The following is a 27,061-nucleotide window of genomic DNA, read 5'->3' as shown; positions in this document are numbered from 1 at the left end:
ATAAAAGTATTCACTCACTCACTCACTCACTCTAATCGGATGTTGTCGAGAACCAAGAGACCCACAGACACGCTAAAAGCTTGATATTATGTTCCATGACCTACACATGTTAACCCCTGTATTGTCTTCTCACAGAACTCCCTAAGCATCTCAATAACATTGGAACTAGGTTATCCCATGTATTATCTTCTCACAGAACTCCCTAAGCATCTCAATAACATTGGAACTAGGTTATAATTAAATAAATAAATAGATAAATAAATAAATACCTTTTCCATAATAACAAGAAATATCTGGTAAAAGCACAGTCCATTCTACGATTCCGACTACTATCCTAAGAAAACTGTCATGTATAACATGTGTTCGGAAACAATTTTATTACTAAAAGCAATCCATCTCATAACATCAACAAGGTATGAAACAAAAGCATTGTATTTACACATTATCCATGCGTTATATGACTGTACTATGTTACATTAGATATGTACATAAACTGAACATTTTGAATGAGCTCCTAGGAAAAAAACTAAAGGATTTCCTGAATGTCACACTGCATTCGTATGATCTGTATCCCCTTCAACTGCATCTTCCGGCTTCCTGTTTCGCTTGGCCTGCTGCTTTTCTTTTGTTCTTTTTTACTTTTGTTCATTTTTTTCAGTGAGAACTAATGTTCGTCATTTATTTGCATCATCCGCTGTTCTCAACATCCTCACAACCATCAACTCCGTTCGCTCCTCTTAGTCTACTTCTTGGCTGCCTTCTTCTTCACAGATGCCCGCTCTTCCTCCAGCCTCTTCAGTTTCTCTTCCCTCGCCTGAAGCTGATACTCAGCCTTCATTTTCTTGATAAACTCGCGACGTTTCTTCTCGTCCTTGACAGCTTTGTGCTTTATTTCTCTGTCCAGTTGTTTCCTCTGGACTTGTTCTACCAACCTGTACACAAAAACATGCAATCATGAATTAGATCCTTAAGAAATTGGGAGATCAAGACAAATGGGCGCTTAGTTATTTAAACGTTTTCAGTGTTTACAGTCTTCGTTCTAAAGATTTTACCTGTCAAATCGGAATAGATCAGCCTTCTGTCTCCTCAACTCAGCTGTGTAGAAGCATCGCACTGGGATTTGCTCCAGACGACGGGGAGCTCTGCCACGGGGAACAACCCCCTCCACTGCAGGGACAGAGAAGGCAACTCCTCCGCTGGCCTGACGGTCGGGGACCAAGCCCTCGTCTCGTAACTGTTGAAGAATCTCCGTCCCTGATAGTCGGGGTGTGGGCGGTGTCACCTGACACTTGGCGTAGTACAGCTCGTGAGGACAGTTGATCTTGCCCGTCAGAGCCTCCTCAGGAGATGTCTGCTTGAAAGGCTTAACCTTGGTCTGTTTGCATCCCATTTTAGACAGATATCTTTGCCATCGCTAAAAAGCACGGCGAGTCTCAATGAATATGGGCGAGATAATTACGTGACGACACAATAACATGACGTCATAATACAGTGACGTCACTGACTCTATACCATTGCATTAATTCGTGACCAACTCGTGTTATTCCGGAAGGGCCGAATTGCAGGTTACGGAAAGGGGCGAGTGCAGACGAATGCATTCCATTTTGAACAGCCTCTCCTTCCGCGAGATATATTGTTTTATTGATGTTTTGAAGTCGCACCTCATCATTTGCAAAACTGTTACTTGGATAATGATGCCTGAATTGACAACTGTTATAATGTGACATAACAATATCATATAGTGACGTCACAAGCAAATATTGGTGGGGCAGGATACGCCCACCTCTTCGAAGACACCTGGTATCATCACTATTTGATAGCGATTCATAAACACATGCTCATGCTATAGTCGGAATCGTACAACGGACTCTTTTTGACTGACATTTTTTTTCTTAAGAAGATTTAGTATGTATTTGCGACCAGTAGATGGCGAATACAATCGAAGCAGTATAAAGTGCACAAAGTGGATATCGAAGTGAGGTAGTTATTGAAGAGTCAATGAGTAATTGATTTAGGATTTCCACCACATATCACATTTCACAGAGTGTAAAATCAGAAGAACCCCAGTGATCATATAGTAAATGTATATCACTTTAGTACAGATGTTACGGGTATGACAAACGGGATGAAAATGATTCCATGCAAAATCACATGCATCGAAGCCTTCCTGCTTAGACACACAACTCTGCACAACCTAATCGTGCTGTTATGATCACTTGGCCACTGAGCAGGTGAAGAACAGACTCACATGCAGTATTATCAGTGTGTGAGACACTTCTGGGCTCAAACATACTGGATACAATATCAGCAGCAGCAGCATCATACTAGTAATAATAATAATCCATTTGCATGGTGCTTTTTCCATGCTGGAGGTCATGTTCAAAGTGCACTTTGACCCCTGTCAGTTTATCAGTGCTCCCCCAATTCATTCTCAGTTCCCTCATAAAAACTGGGTAGATTTAAATTGATAATAAATCTCAGATGAGCCAGAGCCGGAAGTCTAGATAAGTCTTATTGAGTAAAGTGTAGTTCCTTTGCCATGATTCAAACAGATAACATGTAAGTGGAGTCTCATCCATCTTTAAGGCCATTCCCCCATCAGAATAGGTCCCCTGCACCCTCTGCAGACTGAGACAAGTATCCAGTGGTCACAATGGTGACCTGACTGTAGTGTGTCATCACAACCCCTTGATGTGGGACATTGCCCCAGCAGTCAGCAACTGGTTTGCCTGGATAAGACCCATTTATTTACAGGCTGCTGCATTGTAGCGACCATGTAGTTGACTGAAACTATAGAACAACATTCACTCACTAACATCTTTCCTCGAATAACAACCCTCCTTTCCTGCCCAAGCAATATTGCTGAAACAGTAAAAAATACAAAAGATGCCATTTACACAAAGGTCAAATACTTTATTACCATAGCACATTTGTTTAAACTGAAATGAAAGACAAAGTAAAAGACTGAATGTTGTCAGCTCAGAAGATACATTCATTAACAATCCCTCTAGGATATTTATTTGACACCTGAATTACATATTTCTCAAGCTTCAGACACAAACGCAATTTAAAGAATGATGCAAACTAACAAAACCCTTTCAAACAAACTTCAAATAAAAGTAATTTCTTACATGATAACCTAAATATTTACACTGTTCAATGAATTGCAGTTACATTTTAAAAACTGAATCAATAGAAATAGTAAAAATTCAGAATATTTTATTGTTTCCATAACCATGTTTAGACCTTAATCAGAACTCTTTATTATGCTCAGTGCACACAGGACAAAGACAGAATCAACACTACAATTTAAATTACTGGATCACAATCAGTACCAAATAAATATTTATAAATTACAAAACTTAAAACACTTGTACAAAACGTATTTGTGTACAAAATTCACAAACATTAATAAAACAGTTGAACGAAAACATGAAACATTTCCACGAAACTTTTATGCAATTTTGAATAAAACCCAAGGAACTATCTCAAAATACACAACTATTTCTATACATGACAGTAGGGCAATCGGGAACACTATCAACATATTCATGCTTTCAAAACTCCAATACACATACAAATAACAGTAAGGTCATCAATGTTAAAATCTGTTTGAATAAAATAACATATAAAATAAACTATCTAAGTTAATGACTTTGTTATGATTGTTCCTGTTACATATGGTACCTCTGGAATAATAACAGAAATGCCCTTCATCAAGTGTGTGATAATTATTTTGTGCCATATCGGCAATTTTGCCATTCTGAACATTATTGCTCTGTGGAAACCAATATCTACTAAAGGAATAATATTTGAGTATATGCAGGCTTAGAACTAAAATCAAAAGTTTGACTTGCCCAGGTAAAGATAAATTGCCTTTGTAATTTCTTCTTTGATAGGCATTTAGAAGTTGGAGTAATAAGTAAGGATAAGAATTTATGGATGAACAACTTCTTTATTACAATTTAAGAGCTTGATAACAGTGTTAGAACCTACACCGAAACGGCGCTCTTACATTGTAATAAAGAAGTTGTTCATCCATAAATAAACAATGGGTAAATTTGGAAATTTGGACTAGCCCCAAGGAATTTGTGCTAGCGTTAATTTCTCACCTTGTTAATATGAATCATGTATATACTCTAACTATCTATCAAGTAGAGATCTGATGTTAAAGGACTAGCTCCACAGCCGCAACCCATTTCCTGTCATGGGTCCCAACCCCCAAAGCAATCTTAGCACTAAGACGATCATAACTCCTATACTATAACATAGGCATTCAACAATCATAGCACTGTGATGACTTTGTTGAATGGGACCCTGTCCTTGATGTTGTAATTAGTGCCATTTTTTAACTTGGGACATTCTTTGTGCATAATCAGGGCAAACATCAGCATAACATAATATGGACTAGCAGACAAACTAAAAGATGAACGACTTGAGGCTAGTCCCTCCATAATGTTTTCACACATCAATAATTCAGGCTTTTAATTCAAGAAATTAACAATTTTTGATTGACAATGTGCATATCGATCATCCTGATATAGAATGTCAATACATTTGGCTGGGAAACTGTGTCAAATCTAACAATGATTGAAAGGAGAGAACCTGTTTGTTCTATAGTTCCTCAATATAAGTATCATTATAGAAACAAAAGAACATAACCATAAATACAAAATGAAATAATCGTCATAGATATGCATTGATTCAATAATGTAAAGTCCATGTATATAATACATTAACATAGAAAATGAATACATTGCCTAAATAATTACCAGTACAATGTAAGTGAATTACTTTACATGATATATACACCTATTTACAAATGATTACTGAGAAGTAATTAAAATCAATTTATCTTATCACAACTGAAAAACCTTCAGAGGTGTGGTGAAACTTGAAGTTGTAAACATTTTACATAGAACAAACCAGGGTTTGCCTTTCCTGTTTTTATAAAAACCATCAAAGTTATTCTTAAATATCAAAAGGATTTAAAAGTTATTACTTATCTGGTATTTAATTACAAAACCTTCTTTAAATATATTTCCTTTAATGAAGCTCACTATTTAAGCTGATGTAGATTAGAATGGTGACAGCCCAAACTATGTTATTTATATTGAAATGATGATAAATAGGTGCAGAGCATTTGGACAAACACGCTTTCTTGACGGGAATCATAATTTGTCAAATATACTGTCCAGCTGAAAATCTCATGTTACTTTGGAATCCCAAATATGAAATTCCTCGAAAAGTTGTATTCATTATGGAAGGTACCCCAGTAACACTTTTTGTCTATATTTGAACTTTTGGTAGCGAAATTGAAGTTGCAAGAAGTAATCCTGACCTACCCATGGTACACATCAGATCAATTTCATCCTCAACACAAAATGAAACAAGCTTGTGCATTCATAAAATAAATATTCTTTCTTTGGGATTTGTAGAGGAAGAGCTCAAATATTTCTTAAGTAATCAATAATTGTACTCTTTGTAGTCTTATAAAAAACAACTTGGAAACATTTCAGAGTGTAATGGTCAGGAACGCCAAATTATTTCAGCTCAATCTCTCAAGCAGTAAGAAGAGGTAAAACATGAAAACCCATATGACTGACAACCCTGACTCACTTAACATGAACACATATCCCCTTCACGTCAGATGGGTCTGATCATATCCATATCTTCCAACTGAATTATATGCACAGAGTACAAAAAAATAGCCATGTGATAAAATAACCACAAAATGGATTTCTTCCGTATTATCACAAGAAAGAGGTTAATAAGTGATGTTGCAGATAAATCACAATCTGTCTACGACAAGCTAATGCTTTGACAGTGGAGCTACCCCCATGCCATGGGGCAAATGTCATGGATGGTAAGTTTTAAAACTATCATAAAAGTGTATGTCCAAGGCACAGGGACAAGTGACCATTTAGACCATAAATGTTCTTAATACATTTCACTTATCATGATAATCCTAATAGTAGGATATGTATAAGTTCATCGCCATGTCAAAAGTGATTAGGACACAATATCCATGTTCTATGCAATATTCTTTTGCGATGTAAACTCATATTTTTGTGAGGCAAATTAAAAAATGTAGTACACATGTATCACTTCTCAAGATGCTGTTGTCAACAACATTTTACTAATCCTGTGCTATTATACACCTAAAAGGGAATAAAGATAATGTTCAGAAAATAATTACTGAAATTATGCAACACTGATTGCAGGCTCACATGCAATTTCTGATATTGTCTAACAAGTCTATATCCTCACAACATAAATAACAGATACTTATATAAATTGGCAAGATAATTACATAATCAGAGTATGCTAAAGCATATTTGATATTTAAACCATCCAGAGGATAACAGCATTTACCAACATCAAAATGCAGATAAGATCAGTAAGCCAAATCAAGTGTATAAAAAAGCCCCATATATACATATAATACAAGCAATAACTCAAACTTGGCCCACTTCTGGATTAAGAGGAAGCAACAGCTAACAAAAATCATATCACATCATAAACAATATGTAGCAAACAAGCCAACCTATCATGGTTCTTAGCAGCACATACACCACGTGTACAGAACATCCCTCACCACCCATAACAGTGGAAACAATCAGAAAATATGGCGTGGAATTTTAAATATTAACTAGTGAATATTTACAAAATTCTGACTAAATTAACAAATACCGTTCATGACAAGCCACTAATTACCATGCTTCAGCACTGAGACGATAAACACGAGTCGGGCAATAACAGCACGAATGACGTAAAATCAGGAATGTAGTTCCGATTACTACTACTGAAACAAATGATTGTGTTCCTTCTTTGTAGGGAATTCTTGTGCAGTATGTTGACAATACGTCAATACAGTTGATATCATGTATATGATGATTTGATATGATCACAGTAATTGTAACACAGTATTGAGGAACACAGACCACGACAAGCACATTGATATCCGTCCTTAGACTATGTGTCAGTATCGTTTTACGCCATTTTTTAAGCAATATTTCAACAATATCACGGCGGGGGACACCAGAAATGGGATTCACACATTGTACCCATGTCAGGAATCGAACCCGGGTCTTCGGTGTGAAGAGCGAACGCTTTAACCACTTGGCTACCTTACCTGCCCCCTTAGACAATGGAGCCACCTGTGTTTCCTGATACAGTGACACATACTGAGTTAATTTCAAACAGATCAATGACATCCTGCAAACCAGGTGTAAAATAGATAAATGGTTAAAAAATAAAAAAGATTTTTAGTTCCGCTTATTCTCAAGCTTAGTGTATATTTCAACACTTTAATATGCTACAGATACCAGATGGAATAACATGACATATCGAGTAACAATTTGGCCCATAGATAATGGCCAATTGTTTTCAATCTGGAGTCCTTTTTAATCTGGAGTTCAAGAGAATAATATTGTGGAATGAAGACCAATCAAAAGATGAGAGTTGTGAACAGACAAACCAACGACAAAAGCTCACTCTGATATTGTGATATTAAAGCTGAACCAAACCCAAAATAATTTTGTGTTGATGCATCAAACTCATAAACATAATGCATAAATGTACAAAAGACTTCATTACAGTATTCAATGATTTGCAGTCCACACAAACACGACCTACCTCTTGATGACTCATAGTGTTTACAGTCAGTGAAGAAAATACAGGAAAACAGAAACATTAAAACTTGGAGAAACCAGGTGCTTGTCCCCACTGTTTGTCCTGCTGTCCTCCACATGTCCATTAATATGATTTACTTTACCCATGAAATTGAAATAAGAAGTCCATTGACAGACAGTAGATAAGTTATATCCAAAAGAGGATACTACCAAAATACAGATATGTGTCAGGATGCTGAAATGATCTTTTGAAAACGAAAGGTCCTCACAATAAACAATAGACATTTACCCTACCGGTGTGTTATGTATCGTCAAAAAAACAAAAATCCAAATGTACATTGATACAAAACAACATACTTTTTTTTCTAATTTTAAATTCATACAACCCAAAACAATGTTTACCATTATCAAATAGTAGCGAAACCTGAGTCTCATAAACACTTTCAGTTCAGTAAGCTCATCTACATGATCTAACAAGTGTTCCTGCATCAAGACTAAAATGCCAAAAGACAAGTTCAGGCTAAAAAAAGTTAAAAATTAGACACAGACTGCACTACACTATGACTACATGTGGATTTGAACACTGCCAAATCAGCAAAGCAGGACAGTGAGTGAGTTGGGTTTAATCACATCAACTTAGACAACTGGGCCACATGTGGCCCTGCATAGCAAGACAGCAATACAAGGACAAACACATAGGTTCTCCAAGTGGCCCTATCAAATTTCAGCAGATCAGTGACGTCTCCCAGCTCCGTGACAGACCATCATCAAGGTCTGTCCTCTATGTAAGGCGGCAGGGGATCAGCTATGTCATCGTACTTGGGAGGCAGGACCATAATTGTTGGGTCAGATTCCGATCCTCCATCCGAGTCCAAGATGACTCGAGGGTGACCAGGAGGGAGGGGCATCAGTACAAGGGAGTCGTAAGCGGGAGGCGGTTCACCACACCCTACCTGGGTCAGTTGATCTTGGGATGGGGTGTAGATAACTGAAATTGTAGTGATAGATTACTGACAATGATATCACACTCAAGGAGTTGTTATGGTCAAAGAGAAACAAACATGACAAGTTGATCATGTTCATAAGGGGGGAGGGTTATGAACAACATTAAACTGATGAGACTCGGCAATAATAAAATAACTTTTTATTGAGAATTGCAGAGCTCAAGATCAGCTGCATGTTTGCATAAAATATGCATTAAATAAACTGAAATATGCAAATCAAATTCTAGCATATCAAATACGCACCAAAATCTATAAATACGCTATTGAAATAAAGTTAATGTGTATATTAGAACTATCAGATAAAATGTATTACAGCTGTGAGATAAAATGATTGTGTATCAGGTGATCGCCAAATTCACTTACCGACAATTACATTCCGAAAAGCTTCTGCGACAAACACTGATAGATGCCAATTGAAAAGCACATCGTGCCTAGTCAATGTACATGTTGTATCTTAATTAGTCGCTGATTGGTAATTAAGACAATAGTGCATTTCTTACAATGCTAGGTTTTGTAAAAAAAAAAGGCTTTCCACAGAGGGAGTCATAAGCAGACGCAAACGGGTATACTACTATTCACATAGTTTTAAATGATTTACAGGGATTGTTACCAAACAGGTTTTAAGTTAAATACCCAAATGCCAAGAAACAGGTGGGTAAAAACAATTTGAATACCCTCTACAACTTGTGGATACCCAATCAAAATCAAACCCCTGGGTAAAATACCCAAATGACTAAAAGCTTATCTATAGCTCTGGAATTGTATTTTTTCTACTTTCTTGATTTTACAGTCTGTGGATCGATAAAACTCCTAAGATGTTAATGTAATCACAACTACTTATCGGTAAGTATCACTGGGATATGTTGTTAAATGGCGAAACAAAATGCTTAGTAATGAGGGACCTGTTATTTATTTTGGGGGAGTTGGGGTACACTGGACTTCGGACTGTATCATATTTGGAAACATTTTTTTCATGATCCTCCCCTCCCTATATTAAATAGCTAGACCCAAAATAGTGAACCAGAATTTTAGAACTTTTTTATTTGAGAAAATAGAACTGTGTCAATTTTTCATACAAACACCTCCCTATAATCAATGGCCAGTCTCAAATGTTTTTCAGTGCACATGATGCTGTCATGGTCGATATATCTCTGCACTCAAACTAAAAAAAATTTAACACATTAAACTATGGTTGAAACTTTAAAATTGTCAAAAGCATAATCTTCATTATCATATAAACTACTTAGCATTTGCTGAGGATCACACCTCTGATTAAAGATAATTTTGGTTCTTAGCAAATGTTAAGTACTAGTATATGCCATGTCAATATCATGCAACATGCAGGTAAAACTAGGTGTTTCATCATGTTCATCATTTGACAAGAAAGCAAATCATGTATAAAGTTTTGTCTACCTGAACATGTATGAAAGCAAGCAGCTGGAGGATGCTGGAGTTCCCTCCCTTGAGACTTCCTCCACTTCCGTGATATAAACAACTTGCCCAGGATAATTGTACCAACGACAATTATCAAACCACAAACTGAAATAAAAATCTAGACTTAAAACTTCCTATTTAAACATCAAATACAATAAAGGAAACATTTGATATGTCTCATTTTAGCATTATAATTATTTTGAATACATGGAAAACAATTTCTCAACATTGTTGTTATAAATATTCTTAACACCTAGACATGTTTCTATGAAGTTGTTGTCATGTTTTTTTTCAATTACATAAAGTGTGGAATTGTGAAATCAAATGGAAAATTTAGAAATACACACCTGACAGAGGTGAGATAAGATTCGAAATTATCACCATGGTAACCATCATTATTTGGTTTATCCAGTTTCAGTGATTTTGCAGATGAAATACGTAATTTGGACATTTTCAGGATTTTATATATCACCTATTAGACATTAAGAGAACTTAATCATGATATGCAAGAATATCGTATAACTTGATCTTCTGCACCTACTACAACTACAAATAGTGTTAACCAGTTTACTGATGGTTTACTTGAAAATGTGAATGACAGCTATGATCAAACTAAGGTGGTTCTGACTACCTAAATTGTTTACATTTGTAAAGAGAGCTCTTGAAACAAACATAATAAAAGCAAAACAAGAACACGACCCAAACATGTCAAAATATGTTTTTTTCAGTCTAACACAACAGCTTCATATTCATGATATATCTATGGATTGTTTGAAATTGTAGGGGTCCTAAATTTTCTGTATCAGTATATAATTGGACTCAAGGGACCACAGGTTTCAACAAAGACCCCTTGACCATCAACTTAATTTTGAACAATGTTTCTATTTATACTTTTGTAATGTTGAAACCAAACACAGAGAGCAAAATTAGTCTGGACTGTATCATTGTCTTCGGGTTGCTGAGAATACATTTACTAAATATAGCGCTGATGACATGTATGGGTAAAAGAACAACATTAGATGTTTGTCTGTTGTTCAATGACCATGATGATGCCCTCAGCATTATTCCAGTTATACGATGGCGGTCTGTAAATAATTACGTCAAGTCAAGACAAGACAATCCAGTGATTGACATTATGTGCACCGATCTATGCAATTGCAACATGTTGACATGAATCAGCAAAGTCATCGAGTCACCCCTCCCATTAGTCGCCTCCTACAACAAGTATGGGTTGATGAAGACCAATTCTAACCCATATCATCAGGGGTCAGGGAATAGGGGTAGACTATGTAGGAAACATGAAATGAATGATGTTCCTGTTTTTGACAAGGCCAACAGTTGTGAATTAGTGAGTGTGGAAGAAATGGCTTCTAAATATTTAAGGCAAGAAAACGTGGAATGGTCCAGTCCTATTGTTAAATGGAAATGGAAGTTAACATCCTGTGGGTTGAGTTTGTTGAAGTTCAAAAAGGCAAAAGGCTTTCACACAGAATCAACGCTGAACATACATACCCATGCCCATGACACACAACATGATTGTTGCAGAATACTTCAAGGAAATGGCTTCTGATATGAAGATACTTCCAAGAATGAACATAATGAAGCCAACACAAGCAGCACAGATGAATCCTATCACCATCTGCCGCCACAACTTAGGTCCATCAGGATCCTCTCGTTTCAGGGCTAACACCCTCTGTTGTTCAACATAAGCTCGATAGGACCTGGCTTGAGGTCTTGGAGATACAGGTGAAGATTGTATGCTTTCCTCGCCTGCCATTTTGATTAATCACTGTATGTATCTACAACTGGAGTAGATGAAGTCTTGAGGCAGAATTATTTCCAAACAAATCTTCTCAGCTTTCTAGGTAGACCTCATCATCAAGAATGTAAATTCTGAAAATAAATTTTAAAATTCATAATGCCAATTGAAGCATACTGCTCTAAAGAAGTTAAAGAATACCTGATTCTTTCATATCACTATATCATGCCATTTGGGGTAACAAGATGTACCTAGGTACATCTGCTTCAAGTAAACCAATGCATACATTGCCATACAATGTTCAAAATTGGAATTTCTTCTAAAGTTCTCATGTTCCTAATTTTGGCTGTATCTTAACAGTGCAACAATGTAAAACTTAGCATTACTGTCTCTTCCATTTTATTGGCCCTGTTGTCAGTAACATACAAGTTACCTCTGCAAAGCCATACCATTAGGCCTAGTTAAAATTATATTAACATTAATTGGGAAATGTACTGACATTTGGTGCATACTTGGGGCCGAATATCGGCATTTGTGCAGATCTAAACCAATCTTTAGAGTTAGATATATCATAATGTGTCTGTTCAAAATCCCCTGACAACAAAATGCCATGGAACAAAATGGTCACATTGCTGACAAATTTCAATAAAAAGGACTTTTCTTTGAATACGTTTCGGAAACCATGTTGTTAGTTGCAAAGCAAGGTCAAGAAAAAAACATTAATAGAAATTAATATTTCAACTGATTCATAATATATGCATAGCATTTCCGAACTCGATCGAGATACCTCGAAACATATATGTCTCCATCCCATTGATGATTCATGTGTGTCAACAACGAATAGACAGAGGCCAAAGCAGAGGGATGTTTTATAACATTTCATTTGGCCTAGTTCTAGAACCTATTAATTTTCCCATTTCTCGTCGACCATCCATGACAAATTACCATGCAACATGCTCCTTGGAACAAACGATATGAAAAAAAGATCAATGGAGCAACAGAACTTACTCTGCTAATGCCCGGTTTCACTCAGCGATTCTCGTGTGCTAATTTTCCTTGCCACCATCTTGTAAACATTTTCGCAACGCCACCTGTCAGTGAACGCAGCACGAAACATAATATAGGTTGGGTGTATTTGGGGAAATCAAGACAAACGACTCACGATGACAAATATGCTGAACTTAATATAACTGAAATAAAACACAATGAAATATATTCAGTGAATAATGTCAACATTACGTTGATTTTAAACCCACATTTAATTTTTGTTTTGCAGGTGCGCGTTGTGGTTTGAGGATAATACGCAGGATTTGATGACGTCACGTTTGTTTTTACGCAATAATAGACAATTTGGATAACAAAATGTCGCTCAACACTGCTCATGCTCACGGCGGAGTGCTTATATTTGCTGGGGAAAGGTAACATTTCAAACGTCAACACGTTTCTAGTTTTTAGAATGTGTCTCTGAATATACATTGCCATAACCAGATTATCAGAGGATTAGTAAACTGCTTGTAATTAGGCTAACACCATACTTGATCAGATTTCTATCTAGAAAAATCGCAGTTCCTGTTCGTATTCAGTGACAGATGTTGTTGACAAGTCATCATCACGCGAGTTGAATCTAGTGTCTGTATCGCCTTCACATTGCGACTCCAAAGTGAATGATACAGAATCATGAGAATGCCAGTTATAAACACGTATTATTTTGTGTTATTACAGTCCAAATGACTTCTCACAAGTGAACTTGGCTCGGGAACAGGTAAAAAGAGTGTCCGAGTCTGAGCCATAGACCGTAGACACCATAGTCAAAGGTCCACAAACCCAAGTCAAAACGGCCACACCAAAGAGTCACAATGGCCACCTAAAAAAAAGCGTAAATATTAAGCCTAAATAGTGCTAGTTTTTAGTTCCACCCTAACTGTCAGACATCCCATGTGTTAGGCAGCCAGTTGTTAGACACTTAACTAAAAATGGTAAGTGGGCTTATGTGTTGCTGTAATGGGCTAGTCCAGTCTAGCTAGGCTGATTAAAACTACTACTAATTAGGATTACTGACCAGTGAAAAGGGATTAAAGGAACAGAGTAACTATAAGATCTCTGAGAAAAGGAATTGAGGTGTATAATGGACACTTGTATCTGATGAGTCGTAAAACGCAAAGTAACAAAAATATTTGAGTTTAAACAAGCTACTTACCTATTCATTTTTTAGCAATTTCACACCCACATTTGTATGTTTGTGCCAGTCTAAAATATTTTTATCATCTATGTAGATAATACTTACATTTACATAGATGATACTTACATCTATGTAGATAATACTTACATTATGTAGATAATACTTTTACACAGATGATACTTACATCTACGTAGACAATACTTACATTTACATAGATGATACTTACATCCATGTAGACAATACTTACATTTACATAGATGATACTTACATCTACGTAGACAATACTTACAGTTACATAGATGATACTTACATCTACGTAGATAATACTTACATTTACATAGATGATACTTACATCTACGTAGATAATACTTACATTTACATAGATGATACTTACATCTATGTAGATAATACTTACATTATGTAGATAATACATTTACACAGATGATACTTACATCCATGTAGACAATACTTACATTTACATAGATGATACTTACATCTACGTAGATCATACTTACATTTACATAGATGATACTTACATCCATGTAGATGATACTTACATCTACGTAGATCATACTTACATTTACATAGATGATACTTACATCTACGTAGACAATACTTACATTTACATAGATGATACTTACATCTACGTAGATAATACTTACATTTACATAGATGATACTTACATCTACGTAGATAATACTTACATTTACATAGATGATACTTACATCTACGTAGATAATACTTACATTTACATAGATGATACTTACATGATTATGATCATACAGATCGAAACTCAGACAGTGATATTATACTGTCCTGTGAAGTCCCTAACTGGATACTAGTTTATGCAAGCATTTATATTTTAAATAAAGTTGTGTACTTAATTACTGTTAATTTAATTAAATGTTGGTTGTTAATTTTCATTTGGCCTTTTTCGTATTTTTACAACATATGAGATCATTTCAAATTGTCAAACTTCAGAGCTTAAATAAAAACACAAACTGCAGAATTGTTCCTTCACTGCTTCATAGGATGATGACGAGGGTTTGATATAGTTTTTATAGTTTGAGTGATTCTCACCCTTCATTTTCATGTTTTACCTCTTAAACCTAATTTCCATTTATGGAGAAATCATGAGAATCAACATATTTGCGTGATTGCTCCAGCTTTATTATGTTTAACGATCTTATGATGTTATGTAATTTTGATAAAATATTGTATAATGACCTATAATTGTTTGTTTGTTTGTAGTTTGGAGAACATTTTGTGCTCTCCTCTTTATATTTTGGTTGTAACTTGTAAGACTGTGATATGTGTCATTCTCCAGCGACTTCGACACATTGAAATGAAGATTTACTCCATGTACTGCTTAGATAGTACCTTAATAAAGACATGTCAAGGCAGAAAGTCAAATAAATCAGTCATATTAATTAATCCAGAGGTTATATATAACTGACCCGGAACAAGTGTCCATAATATAAAATATTCTTACCTAAGTTGATAATAGATGATACTTTCTTCTACATAGATAATCATATTATGTACGTAGATGAAAGAATCTTCTACATAGATGTGAGCATTATCATCTACATAGATTATAGTATCATCTACGTAGATTATAGTATCATCTACATCATGTACATAGATGTAAGTATCCTCTATGTAGATGATACTCTCTTTTTTAGACTTTGGCACTAACTTGCTTCCATACATTTGAGACTTCCTAATTAAGAATTTAACAAAAGAATAATTTACCAATTGATATTGAGTTCTTACCATTCAAGATATGAACTCGTGCATTGCTTAAAGATGGCAGGTTTGCAACAAGTCACATATGTTATGTCACGTAAACACAAGACAAGAAAAAACAACTTGCAAGCAGGGAAGAGACAAAATATTAAGTGATATCTCAAATGTTTTACATTCAGAGTATCAACATCTTCCTTCTGGCTGCTGACTACAAATGCCAATATTGAGAACAAACAGGGCACAGAATTTATTCATACCAGTTGGTACCAGGTTTTATGATAAGTTTTGTGATGGACAAATGTGGAGTATGTATTTGCTAGTCATGCTAGTGTCACATTTAATGTTACCGTATTTGACGTAATATGCGCCCAGGGCGCTCTCAACATTAGAAATAAGGGGCTCTTATTAAAATATTATTTGGGTGAAAAAAACAGAGTTGAACATTTTGAAAGATAAATTTCGTGGTTTATGCTGACAGCATAAAATGTTTATATATGACAGATATATTTTTCCAGAATTTAATTGCCCATAATTAAGGGTGCATGTAACACACGAGTGCGTATTATACATGAATAAATACGTGTAATGTACATTGATCAATCGGAAGGGGTGCTAATTGGGATTGTTCACTAGCCAATATATAAGAAAATATCGCAGTGGGCGCTTATTAGAGCAGGGCGCATATGTCGAATACAGTAATTACTTTTGAAAATTTATAATTTTAGTGTTGATATTGATTTTTATGACTCATATCATTTGGATTGTTAGTACTATAAATAAACATATGAGTAACAGTTTGTGTTATTCTGTTTTTACTCCTCACTGTCTGACAAATGAGTGCTAAAAGGGCTGAGTCCTCTCAACCATTGGTAACAGGCATACGATTAGTAATCAGTGAACCATTACTAAAACTGTCTGACAAGTGGGATGACAGACAGATGGGAGGACACCAGATTTTTCCAGGAAAGTAGGCTCGTTAAGATTGGCGCGGAAAGTGGAGGTTCGAAAAGGCATCAACAGTCACAACAAGGAACGATGACTTAGATTTTTAAAGTTTTAGCCAGCCCTGTTCAAGGAAGCCTCCCAAGTTACTTTGCCAGTGAGACTTCTGCACAAGGGCAAGGTGCTACAATACGTAATTAAATTTTCGTTATCTTCATTGAAATTCCTTCCTTCTGATTAGCTGAATTGGTCACGTGTTATTGCATTCATTTCCCAATGACTGTAAAAAAATATGCCACGCCCACAGAGGCGCACTACCGGGGAATGTCGGGGAATCCCAATATAACAGTCAAGGGAATTCCCTTTCTGCTCACATGTAGCATCATGCACAGGACATTTAGCGACTTTCATGCATATTCATTGTCCAAACTACCCTTTGAAACCGAAGGCCGAGAATGAATGAAACAGTAAACGTGCAGGCTCGCTAGCCTGTTTTTTCGCCTGTTTCAACTTTCATGTCTTCGGGTTTCATTTCTGACTAGCATTTTTCCTACTGTGTTACTGTAACCAGGGAAGTAATGTTTGAATCTGGCGGTAACTGACCATGTTATTTGAAACAGCCGCCTTCTCCCGGACACATTTCTTCTGGTTCATTACAGTCTGACTGTTGCAGTTCTTTTGGCCTCTTGCCTTAACTGACAGGTCCAATGAACATTGTTTTGATCCTACTCTCCGTTGATTACAAACTTTTGTAAGAATCCGCTACATGGATCCATACAGTTTGCACATCGGTTTTTCGATTCATACCTCAGTGAACGGAAAAAAATACCCAGTCAACCCTTAATTGAAGACAGCTACCAGTTCTCAGCAAGCTCAAGGGTGAAAACCCCAGTCCAGCTGACTTTCTGTTCATCAGTTCACCTAACATGAACAACTGAAACAAACTCTGATAGTGCTGCTCAAGAGAAGATGTGCTTTGTGATGCTGATGCATGCCTACTGTTAATGATAGTTGTTATGAACTGAATAAAGATATAATACATACAAAATATTTACTTATATACTTATAATGTCGCCATCCTTTGTTTGTGTCCCTTTTTGACATTTTGTGTGGCCATAGTTCTCTTCATCCTGCACCTTGTATAAACCCTAAGAAAGAATACATTGAACCACAAAAATACCCTTGTGATACTGCTGCAACTTATATTGTCTGAGGTTGGTGAAAATCTCTAGGATTCTCCCAAACTGTAGCTGGTAATAGTTGTAACATGAGTAATGTTATGTCACAAACAATTGTTGCCAAGTTGGATTTAGTTGAGACTTACCCTGTCAACATCATCAAGATATTAAATATATCTTCAAATTATTTCTTTGACCATGTTTACAATAATAAGTGTAACAATCATTTCAGCAAGGGTTCATTCATCGTCAACACCTAAGGGGCTTTCTAATCTCTGTGGATATAAATCACAAGAAGTATTGACTCGTATCATATTGTAACAATTGAAAATTTGGTAGACACTATCATCAGTATTACCATTGGTTTGAAAGGAAGAGCAGGATTACTTAAAAGTTTAAATTCATTAACATTGCTTTCTGCCTGTTTTCAGAATCCTCATCTATTATGATGGGATTGAAATGTCCTATGATGGTCCCAATGGGATGCCTCACTTTAAGGGGAAGAAGAAAGGGAGTGTCTACCTGACTACTCACAGGGTAAGGTTCTAAATCTTTTCTTTTTCAAAGTTTCTAAAGTCGTAATGTTGACCTTTGAAAAGGATCTTTGCACTATTAATTTATCCTTTGTAGTTTTTGTGTACATATTTATTATGACAGACAGTTGTGGAGTAAATAGTGTTGGGCAAGGATGAGTGAGTGAGTGAGTGAGTGAGTGAGTATGGTTTTACGCTGCTTTTAGCAATATTCCAGCAATATCACGGTGGGGGACACCAGAAATGGGCTTCACACATTGTACCCATGTCGGAAATCAAACCTGGGTCTTCGGCATGACGAGCAAACGCTTTTACCACTAGGCTACCCGACCGCCCTTGGGCAAGGATGAAGGCTGTGCTGAGTCTGCTGTGTACACATCAGACATTTGAATTATTGTATCACAGTCTCTGCACAATGTTTGTTTTGTTTGTTGTTATACCACACTCTGCAGTATTCCTGTTATATGATGGTAGCCTGTTGATTATCAAGTTTGTATCAAACAAAGCATTGTTTGTTTTAAGAGCAATGTTTGCAGCTTTGTAGGATGTGGCATTTTGGTAAGGAAAGAGATTTTTTTACAGGTTTCATCGTAATATCGTTATAATCGGTTTAAAATCTCTTTGTAATTTATATAAACTTGTCAGGTCTTAACATGTATGAAACATCAATCAAATATGATTCAGTTGCTGTAAATATTAGAAATTCATCAGGACCCTTTAATTTAGGATATAGTGGGAGATGTAATAATAATGTCTGTCTTGTGACAGGTGATTTTCAACTGCACTGACCCAAAAGACCAGATGCAGTCCTTCAGCATGCCCTTCATGAACATGCGAGACCTGGAGCTGGAACAACCCATCTTTGGCGCCAACTACATCAAGGGGCGGATCCTGGCCGAGCAGGGAGGTAGGCCGATTCTAGGGGGTACAAATGATTGAAAAGTCAATGCATTGCATCCGACCATGACTGATGCTAATATATGGATGACAGCTTCAAATATCAATAGATCATAGTATCAATGGTGATGATAGACATGATAAAGGAAATACAGTACTGTTTATCGTTGACGTTTGCGATATGCTTGTAACTAAAATCCCTTGTTTGAAGATTGAAGAGGTGTGTGAGTAGCCATTGAGAATATGTTCACATGTTTATCTCAGACAATAATCATAGATACCACCCTTAAATACCCTTATAACTCCTGCTGCTGAATAATGTTAATAATACAAGTGAGTCTACATCATGGGAAGGAGAGTAATCTCATCATACTGTTGCAATAGTTATGCCACTATTGAAGGATATTGGCAAAGGAAGAATGCTCCCTAGCACAATCATAAGAGTTCCTTTGACTTTCCACACCCGTGAGGATTCCGGGTTAGAACTGGTCCTAGCAACCAATGCTTGTCAGGCAACTTAAGGATCAGGTGGTCACTCACTGACTGGGCTGATTGCATGTCATTAATCTCATTAAGATCAGATCTTAGTTCCTGCTACCGCTAAACACTGATTTGAGGACATCCCATTACGGGTCACGTCAGAAGACCTTTCATCCAACTAATCAGAGCGTCACTTACCAGATCATGAAATGTGTTTTCGAATCATGCAACTGGGAAAAAGGGTACACAGGGTATTTACAGGCTTTATGACTGAATCCATACAAACTTGGCCATCTATTAGCCATTCCAGAATGTTCTTTTGTTCAGTTTTCAAAATTTTTAATCAGAATTTGTCAAAATATGTTTTGAAACTAGTGCCGTAAAGCACGAAAAAGCTGCCTTCTGACTGGCTAATGTCGACTTCTTGTGACCCATAATGGGATCTTTGTTTACGGTATCAAGAACTAAGGTCTGATTTTAATGAGATTGGTTATACATGGTCTTTAGTACCAGAGGAAGGGAGATAACTCTAAATGTAACTTGTTGAAAAGGACAGTTACCGCTTAAAAGGAAAAACAATTGCCAAGAGATATGGAAGAAAATAGTTAAGAGAGGGTTGCATACTTGTCATGAGTTATAAATCGTTCAGTGTTTCCACATGTTCACTAGATTTATTCACATGGTGTTGTACTTGCAGGCAACTGGACAGGTGAAGCCAGGTACAAGATGTACTTCACTCATGGTGGAGCAATAGAGTTTGGTCAAGCCATGATGAAAGCTGGGCAGCTGGGTTGGTGTTCTTTTCTTCATTACATGTCTTCTGTTTTAGGTTTTGCCGCAAATGGTTTGCTGATTTAAAAACATTATAAGATTATTAACTATTGACAAGTCTTCTGTGTTACCATGCAGTGGGCATGTTGGGACACCTATACTGAAATTTAAATGACACTATGTTTTTGATATCATGAAGACTCATTTTGTAATTCATGTACCTATATTATACTGTGAGGAATTTTGTTTATCAAGAAAACACCCAAGCATCCTAGCAATTATGTTCATCAACACTGTATTAAAATGTGTCCCTAGAAATATGAATTGTATTAAAAACTTCTTCTTTTTTGTTGCAATGCATTTTTAGATTTTATAGTACTGGGATTAAATTTGTTTCAGCCTCACGCAATAGGCCACCTCAGCCACCACCCTACACTCCACCCATGGGCAATGTGTACCAGGCCCCGCCCCCAGCCTATGCCCCGCCCCACACACCACACTATGACTGGGTCCCATATCAAACATTCCCAACAGCTCCACCACGTAAGTACTGCTCACTGCTCTACAGGCACTGTTACTGAAGTGAAATATTGATATCATTTCTTGTACATAATACTATGAGGGGGATATTTGGTATTTTTGAGATTCACATTCCTCAAATAAGATTTATACGTACAGAAATGAAAAATCCAATTACCCAGTGATTATTCACATTTTAATGCAGAACTATAGAGACCCAAGCTCTAATATTACAAGGGACATAATTCTTCCTGTCAGTATTTAATTAGCAATATTTGTAAATTTACCAGTAAACTGTTATGCTTTTGTGCGAGATTATAGTCTCATTGTCAAGAAGCATTGGGGTAGCCAAGCCGTTAAAGTACTGCCTCGTCATACCAAAGACCTTGATTCTTTTCTCCACATGGGGACATGTGAGGTTTTTGTTTTCCCGGAATTTTGTTCTAAGAGGCGTAACCCCAAACTTACTCTCTAAATAACAAGAGTCACAATAGTCGCTGACTTTCTGTATTTGACATGCGCGTTTGACTAGACAATATGTAAATGCTACTTATGTTATTCTATGACATTGAAAATCTGTTGATAATACTATGGTGGTACTTGACATTTCATGTAGCACGTGAAGATCCAGGGTATAGTTGTTCTCTAAGCAACCCATGTTTGTTGTAAGAGACGGCTTACGGGATCAGGTGGTCAGGCTTGATGACTTGGTTGGTGCATGTCATCATATCCCAATTGTGTAAATCAATGGTCATGATGTCAATCACTGGATTGTCTGGTCAGGCTCAATTATTTACAGACAGCTGGAATATTGCTCAGTGTGGTGTTAAACAAAAAAAAAATGATGATGATGATGATGATGATGATTCAAATTCTTTTACAAATACCTGTTACTGTTGTTAGCTCTGACCATGCTGATTATGATTGATGTAAAGGAGATATTACTTGACTGATTATTCCATCCTTGGTTTTCGACTACAGAGGATGGTGTGTACATGTCGGAAGCTCCCCCACCGTACCCTGGAGTGGATCCCAACGCTCCGCCCTACCCCCCACCTCAGGCTAACGGCCATGGTATGTATAACATGCTGTTGTGTGTAGTGACTGTGTACACTATAAACTGTAATAGAGGTTTCCTTCAGTTTAAGTAACAAGAGTGTCAGTTGTTCTGGGTGGTCAGTTGGGAGCACTTCAGGAAAATATATTCATTTGCATTCTATAATAACAGGAAGGTCCGAAACATTTAACAGTACAATAGACTGCAGGTTATTAATTGTGTTGTGGTTTGGTTTGCTTGTTTAAAGTTTGTTTCATGTTCATGTGACCAGCCTCTTATCCATTTTAAGGCTGTATAGATCATGTCAACGTCACATTAACAAATTATGGCAAGATGAACCAGTTACAAATTTAACTAATGATGTGAAGTATCCCAGTGACTAACATCTTGTGTGTTTGTTGCAGATGCGAAGGCCCGGGAGGCGGCCGGCAGTGCCTACTACAGCCCAGCCAATCCTCACAATGTCTACATGCCCTCGGACCCTCCCCCCTCATATGACGAGGCATCAAAGAAAACCAACTAGATCACTGGACCTAGCTCAGAATAACTCTGATGCTGTCTGTAATGGCTGTCTGAAAAATCCAAATTGAAAGTTTATAAAAGTTGTATTGTTATGAAGGTGACGAAAGTGACATGGAAAGACTGGAAGTATATATATGTACTCCTCATTGCACATTTTATATATGTTTGCATTCACATTGTGATATGTAGAACTGGAACATAAAGATATTTGTCAAAGGTATTATTTAGATTGTTCTTTGCAGCTGTGGTCCTGTTTTTTTCTCTCTGCATGGTACATGCCAATATTGTTTCTTCTTTAATGACAGCGTCTATTATTAAACATATACTAAAATGTGAAAATATGATTTTATGTGCCTAGAGATACCAAGGATAACACTTTGAACATTGAGGAACTGCGAAGATGTAACAGTATTAGGATGTAAATCTCCATTAAGAAGACTTAGGGACAGGTTTTACCTCTTTATCAGGTGATTTTGTAATGATGAAACAACATTAGTTTATAGAATATCATCCCAGTAAATCTATCAGTTGAGTAGCCTAAGGGTTTGCTAGTCATGCCAAGACCTGGGTTTGATTCCTCACATGGGAACAGTGTATGGAACCCATTCTTGGACTCCCCTGCCCCAGTATGGACTTCTCCATGACAGCATTGTCTCCACATTGGCAGATATTAGATTTCCAATGACAAGGCTGTTTGTAATGTACTGTTTGGCCAGTATTTCACTGACTTGATAAAACGGAACCAAATGTCATTGAAATCTTGTGTTCCATTTCTAAAGCATTTTAGTACATGTTTATGTTATTCTGTTAGGCTGTTGTTATCTATTGTATACCCGTTGATTGTTTTGGCTGTAGGTTTTTAGGGATCTCTGGATCAGACAACTTGTGTAAATTGTTGATGTTGTATATCATGTATATATGCTACTGTACATTACTGTGTGTGACACAAATAAATATATGTACACAATGAGACCAAAATTCCTGAACTGAATGTAAATATTACTGTTAATATATCCAGTTTTTGTTGGGTTCATCATTCTTCAGTTTGCCAAACTACCTTTGAGGTCCAGTAGAATATGTCCAGTCATTCTCCTTGTTAGAGATTCGACTTAGTTGATGTTTGCAAGCTGAAGTAGTGTCAAAATTATAGAAACAAGTCGTTTTGCATACCTGTCCTGACTAGACACATAGGCTTCCCAAGGGATCTGAGGAAGAAATTTGCGTGCACACTGATCCATTGACTGGGTTGACCACCTGCGACGTGCTTTGATTATGAATCTATATGGTGTCTAGCACACTGAAATGGACAACAATGTATCATTCTAGAAACATTATGGGCAATATTTGTGATGAGCTGATGATGGTTATTATGTGTAGTGTTGATCATTGTCATGGCAATTATAATGCATGTACCTGTAGGGGGGTCATGTAATGTCAGATGACCTCATGGTACTGAGCAAGTCTGGTAAACTGCATCAACTGAACAAAATGAAACCATTCACACACATTTATATATGTAAGGAAAACACGGAGTACAAGGTTTGTAATGAAGAATCTGGCTTGTGATATTTATTATTTTACCTTTTTGATAATCATCTGTGATTGATGAACTGACACTATGCTGATGTTTCCTTACAGTGTATTCTTTGGAAACATTACATTATCAGTATATTTAACTCAATATTTATAAACATTTCCTTTTTATTAAACATTTTTGTCTACAGGGTTTGACACAACCGCTGGTCAGCTGGTTGGATACTTGTGAAAAGTTATAAGGGCTAGTGATGTAACGTTAATTAAACAACTACTGTGAAATGAATTGAGGACTAGTTGGATCCAGTTCATATTGTCTACCCCAGTTTTACTGATGCTCGTCATTTTCAGCATCATTTGACAACACTGTACCCCAAGATTCTTTATATCAATTTCTTTTTTGAAGACTGGTTAACTGGCAATCATCTGATTTCCTAAATGACTATGTGGTTATTAACTACTGAACATATCCAGACACCCTCGATGAAGACATTGCATGTTGATGTGCTATTGTTGATATTCTCAATAAATCTGTTTAAATCAGAATTACTTGGTTCTTTACACAACTCAGTATCTAGCTGAAACACAGTTACAACTGGTTTGTTAGCTGTTCAACGTTTATTTGGAGGAAAGAGAGCTAGGCTTTTTTTATTCCTTCTGTAACAGATTCTAAAACAAAGTACAGTCAAGTCTCGTTCATCCAACGATCGTTCATCCGTCAATCGACAATCGAATTTTTTAACCTTTTAAATCAGTGCTATTTAGATCTGTTAATCCGACAGTCTCGCACTCGTCTCCGACACACCTAATTTGCAACGAATTACCGAAATCACTCATTATTCAGTCTCGTTAATCGTACAACTAAAATCAATTTGTTTTGGAAGTAAGTTTCAAAGTACAAATAACATCTCTGAAATTTATGACATCAGAATTCTGGATATTATTTCATTAAAGTGGTACCTATTGTGTGAGGGGCATGGATGGCCCAGTCATCTTAGGCGCCGCGATTCGCTGTGCAGATTTGCATCTCTTGGGCATGCCAGAAACCTATGATTGTGGGTTCAAATCCCGGTTCAACCCAATTATGTTTCTTGGTTTGTCAGCACCAGACCTGCATCAATTCGGGCTTTCTTCCCGCATGAAGCTGACATGCCGTGATATAACTGGAGTACTGTTAAAACTAGCGTTAAACCCAACTCACTCACTCATCTATTGTGTGAACACAAATAAAGATGCTAAAACTGTACAAAATGTTGTTACAATAAGCATTACTTTGATAAAACGAAGCATTCATATGTTCATTTTGGAGGTTCTTTGCAAACTTTAGGCTTGGCCCAGTGGGCAAAGGTGCTACCACTCCCTGGGCAGATGTTCATCCTCAAAAGACCTTCCATATTTGGAGAAACGTACTCATGAAAGAGAGTGGAACTAGCTCCTCACCTGAAGAGTGTCTGTGGAGAACTGCTTGCACTGCACATATGATCATAACCACATGGTGCCAGGCTTGATGCCCTTGCATCTTCACCCAAGGTCTACCTGTACCATCAAGCAACATCTCAATTGGACTTTGAGATTCTATTTGCAATATGACTAACATGTAACTCTGAAGGAAGTATTTGAAAATATAAGTAAGGCATTGCCCACTCACATCTAAAGTTACAAGAAAGATAGTTCTTTCTTACACAAAAAAACACTTTGCCAACTTTGGTTTTCTGGTCTAAATATACACATTTCATTTAAACAGTCTAACAGATGTTATGGTGATCCAACGGCTGTTGTTCGTTTCTTAAAGCCTCACTCAGCAATATTACAGCTATGTGATGGCGGTCTGTAAATAATTGAGGCTGGAACAGCCAATCCAGTGATTGACAATGAGCATCGATCTACACAGTTGGGATACGATGACATGCATCAGCCAACCAGCGAGCCTGACCACCTGATCCTATGGGTCGATTCCTGTGACAAGCATGGTTTGCTGAGGACCAATTCTACCCTAAGGCTTCAAAAGTGGTCAGAAGATTCTACATATTCTACATGAAAACCAAGCTGGATTTAGACGAAATTACTCAACGATCGATAACATGTTTACTTTACAAGGAATGGTTAGAAAATACATGTCAAAATCACCTGGAGGGAGATTTAACTGTTTCTTTATCAACTCTTCAAAGGGTTTTGATGGTGTCCAGCATTCTCATTTGTGGCACAGACATATTCATGGAAACATTTTGACAGTTCCACGTGATATGTATTCCAAGCTAAAGTCATGTGTACGCACAGACAGTGGCATCACAGATTTTGTCACGTGTTGCACTGGTACCCGCCAGGTATGTGTGGTCAGCCCAATACATTTCTAATTTTATACCAATGAGTTAATTGTAGACATAAGGGCTTCTCAGTGCCGAGGAATATGTATATCAGAAGACGCACCAAACATCTGTTCTATATTTCATGCTGACATCGCAAACTATGCAGATTCAGTGGGAAGGTTATAGCAACACGTTGACAGTGCTAGATACTTTTGTGATCAATGGGGTTTAAGTTTAAATTTGGATAAATCAAAGATAGTCGTTTTCGGGAAAAGAGGACCACTTCGAAGCTACGAATAAATGGCAATACAGAGGACTTCAAATAAACACCGTGTCATGCTATAAATATTTAGGATCGTCCTTTACTCCGAAACTGGTCTGGACATAAAGCCTACAACAGTAAACTACGGTTATAACGGACACGCTTATAACGAACTGACGGATATAACGAACTTACTTTTTTGGTCCCGACTATTTGCTGTAGTTATGCTGTTTATATGCTTATAACGAACTACGGTTATAACGAACTAAAATTAGTAGTCCCCTTGAGTTCGTTATAACCGT

General features: G+C 36.8%; 3 protein-coding genes across 3 annotated transcripts; 1 reads left to right on the top strand and 2 right to left on the bottom strand.

The window, feature by feature from the left end:
• Positions 1 to 742: 742 nt before the first annotated feature.
• LOC139469893 (uncharacterized) lies at positions 743 to 4,276 on the bottom strand. Its single transcript, XM_071252218.1, has 3 exons — positions 4,269 to 4,276; positions 1,053 to 1,403; positions 743 to 932 (listed from the first exon to the last, which is right to left on the bottom strand). Exons 1-3 carry the CDS (start codon positions 4,274 to 4,276, stop codon positions 743 to 745), a joined length of 549 nt encoding a protein of 182 aa, XP_071108319.1.
• On the bottom strand, positions 2,893 to 12,934 carry LOC139469892 (uncharacterized). The gene is made up of 4 exons (XM_071252217.1): positions 12,840 to 12,934; positions 11,585 to 11,965; positions 10,052 to 10,177; positions 2,893 to 8,622 (listed from the first exon to the last, which is right to left on the bottom strand). Exons 2-4 carry the CDS (start codon positions 11,847 to 11,849, stop codon positions 8,402 to 8,404), a joined length of 612 nt encoding a protein of 203 aa, XP_071108318.1. The 5' UTR covers positions 11,850 to 11,965; positions 12,840 to 12,934; the 3' UTR covers positions 2,893 to 8,401.
• A 237-nt stretch (positions 12,935 to 13,171) lies between these two features.
• LOC139469891 (WW domain-binding protein 2-like) lies at positions 13,172 to 24,696 on the top strand. The gene is made up of 7 exons (XM_071252216.1): positions 13,172 to 13,249; positions 18,311 to 18,416; positions 19,181 to 19,319; positions 20,487 to 20,579; positions 20,960 to 21,103; positions 22,061 to 22,153; positions 22,541 to 24,696. Exons 1-7 carry the CDS (start codon positions 13,194 to 13,196, stop codon positions 22,657 to 22,659), a joined length of 750 nt encoding a protein of 249 aa, XP_071108317.1. The 5' UTR covers positions 13,172 to 13,193; the 3' UTR covers positions 22,660 to 24,696.
• Positions 24,697 to 27,061: the final 2,365 nt, after the last annotated feature.

The sequence above is a fragment of the Haliotis cracherodii genome, unplaced genomic scaffold (genome assembly GCF_022045235.1).
Source record: "Haliotis cracherodii isolate W230 unplaced genomic scaffold, xgHalCrac1.p SCAF_2, whole genome shotgun sequence".
Classification (NCBI taxonomy): Eukaryota; Metazoa; Mollusca; class Gastropoda; order Lepetellida; family Haliotidae; genus Haliotis; species Haliotis cracherodii.
The sequence above is the reverse complement of the archived record's forward strand: the minus strand, read 5'-3'. Positions and strand labels throughout refer to the sequence as shown.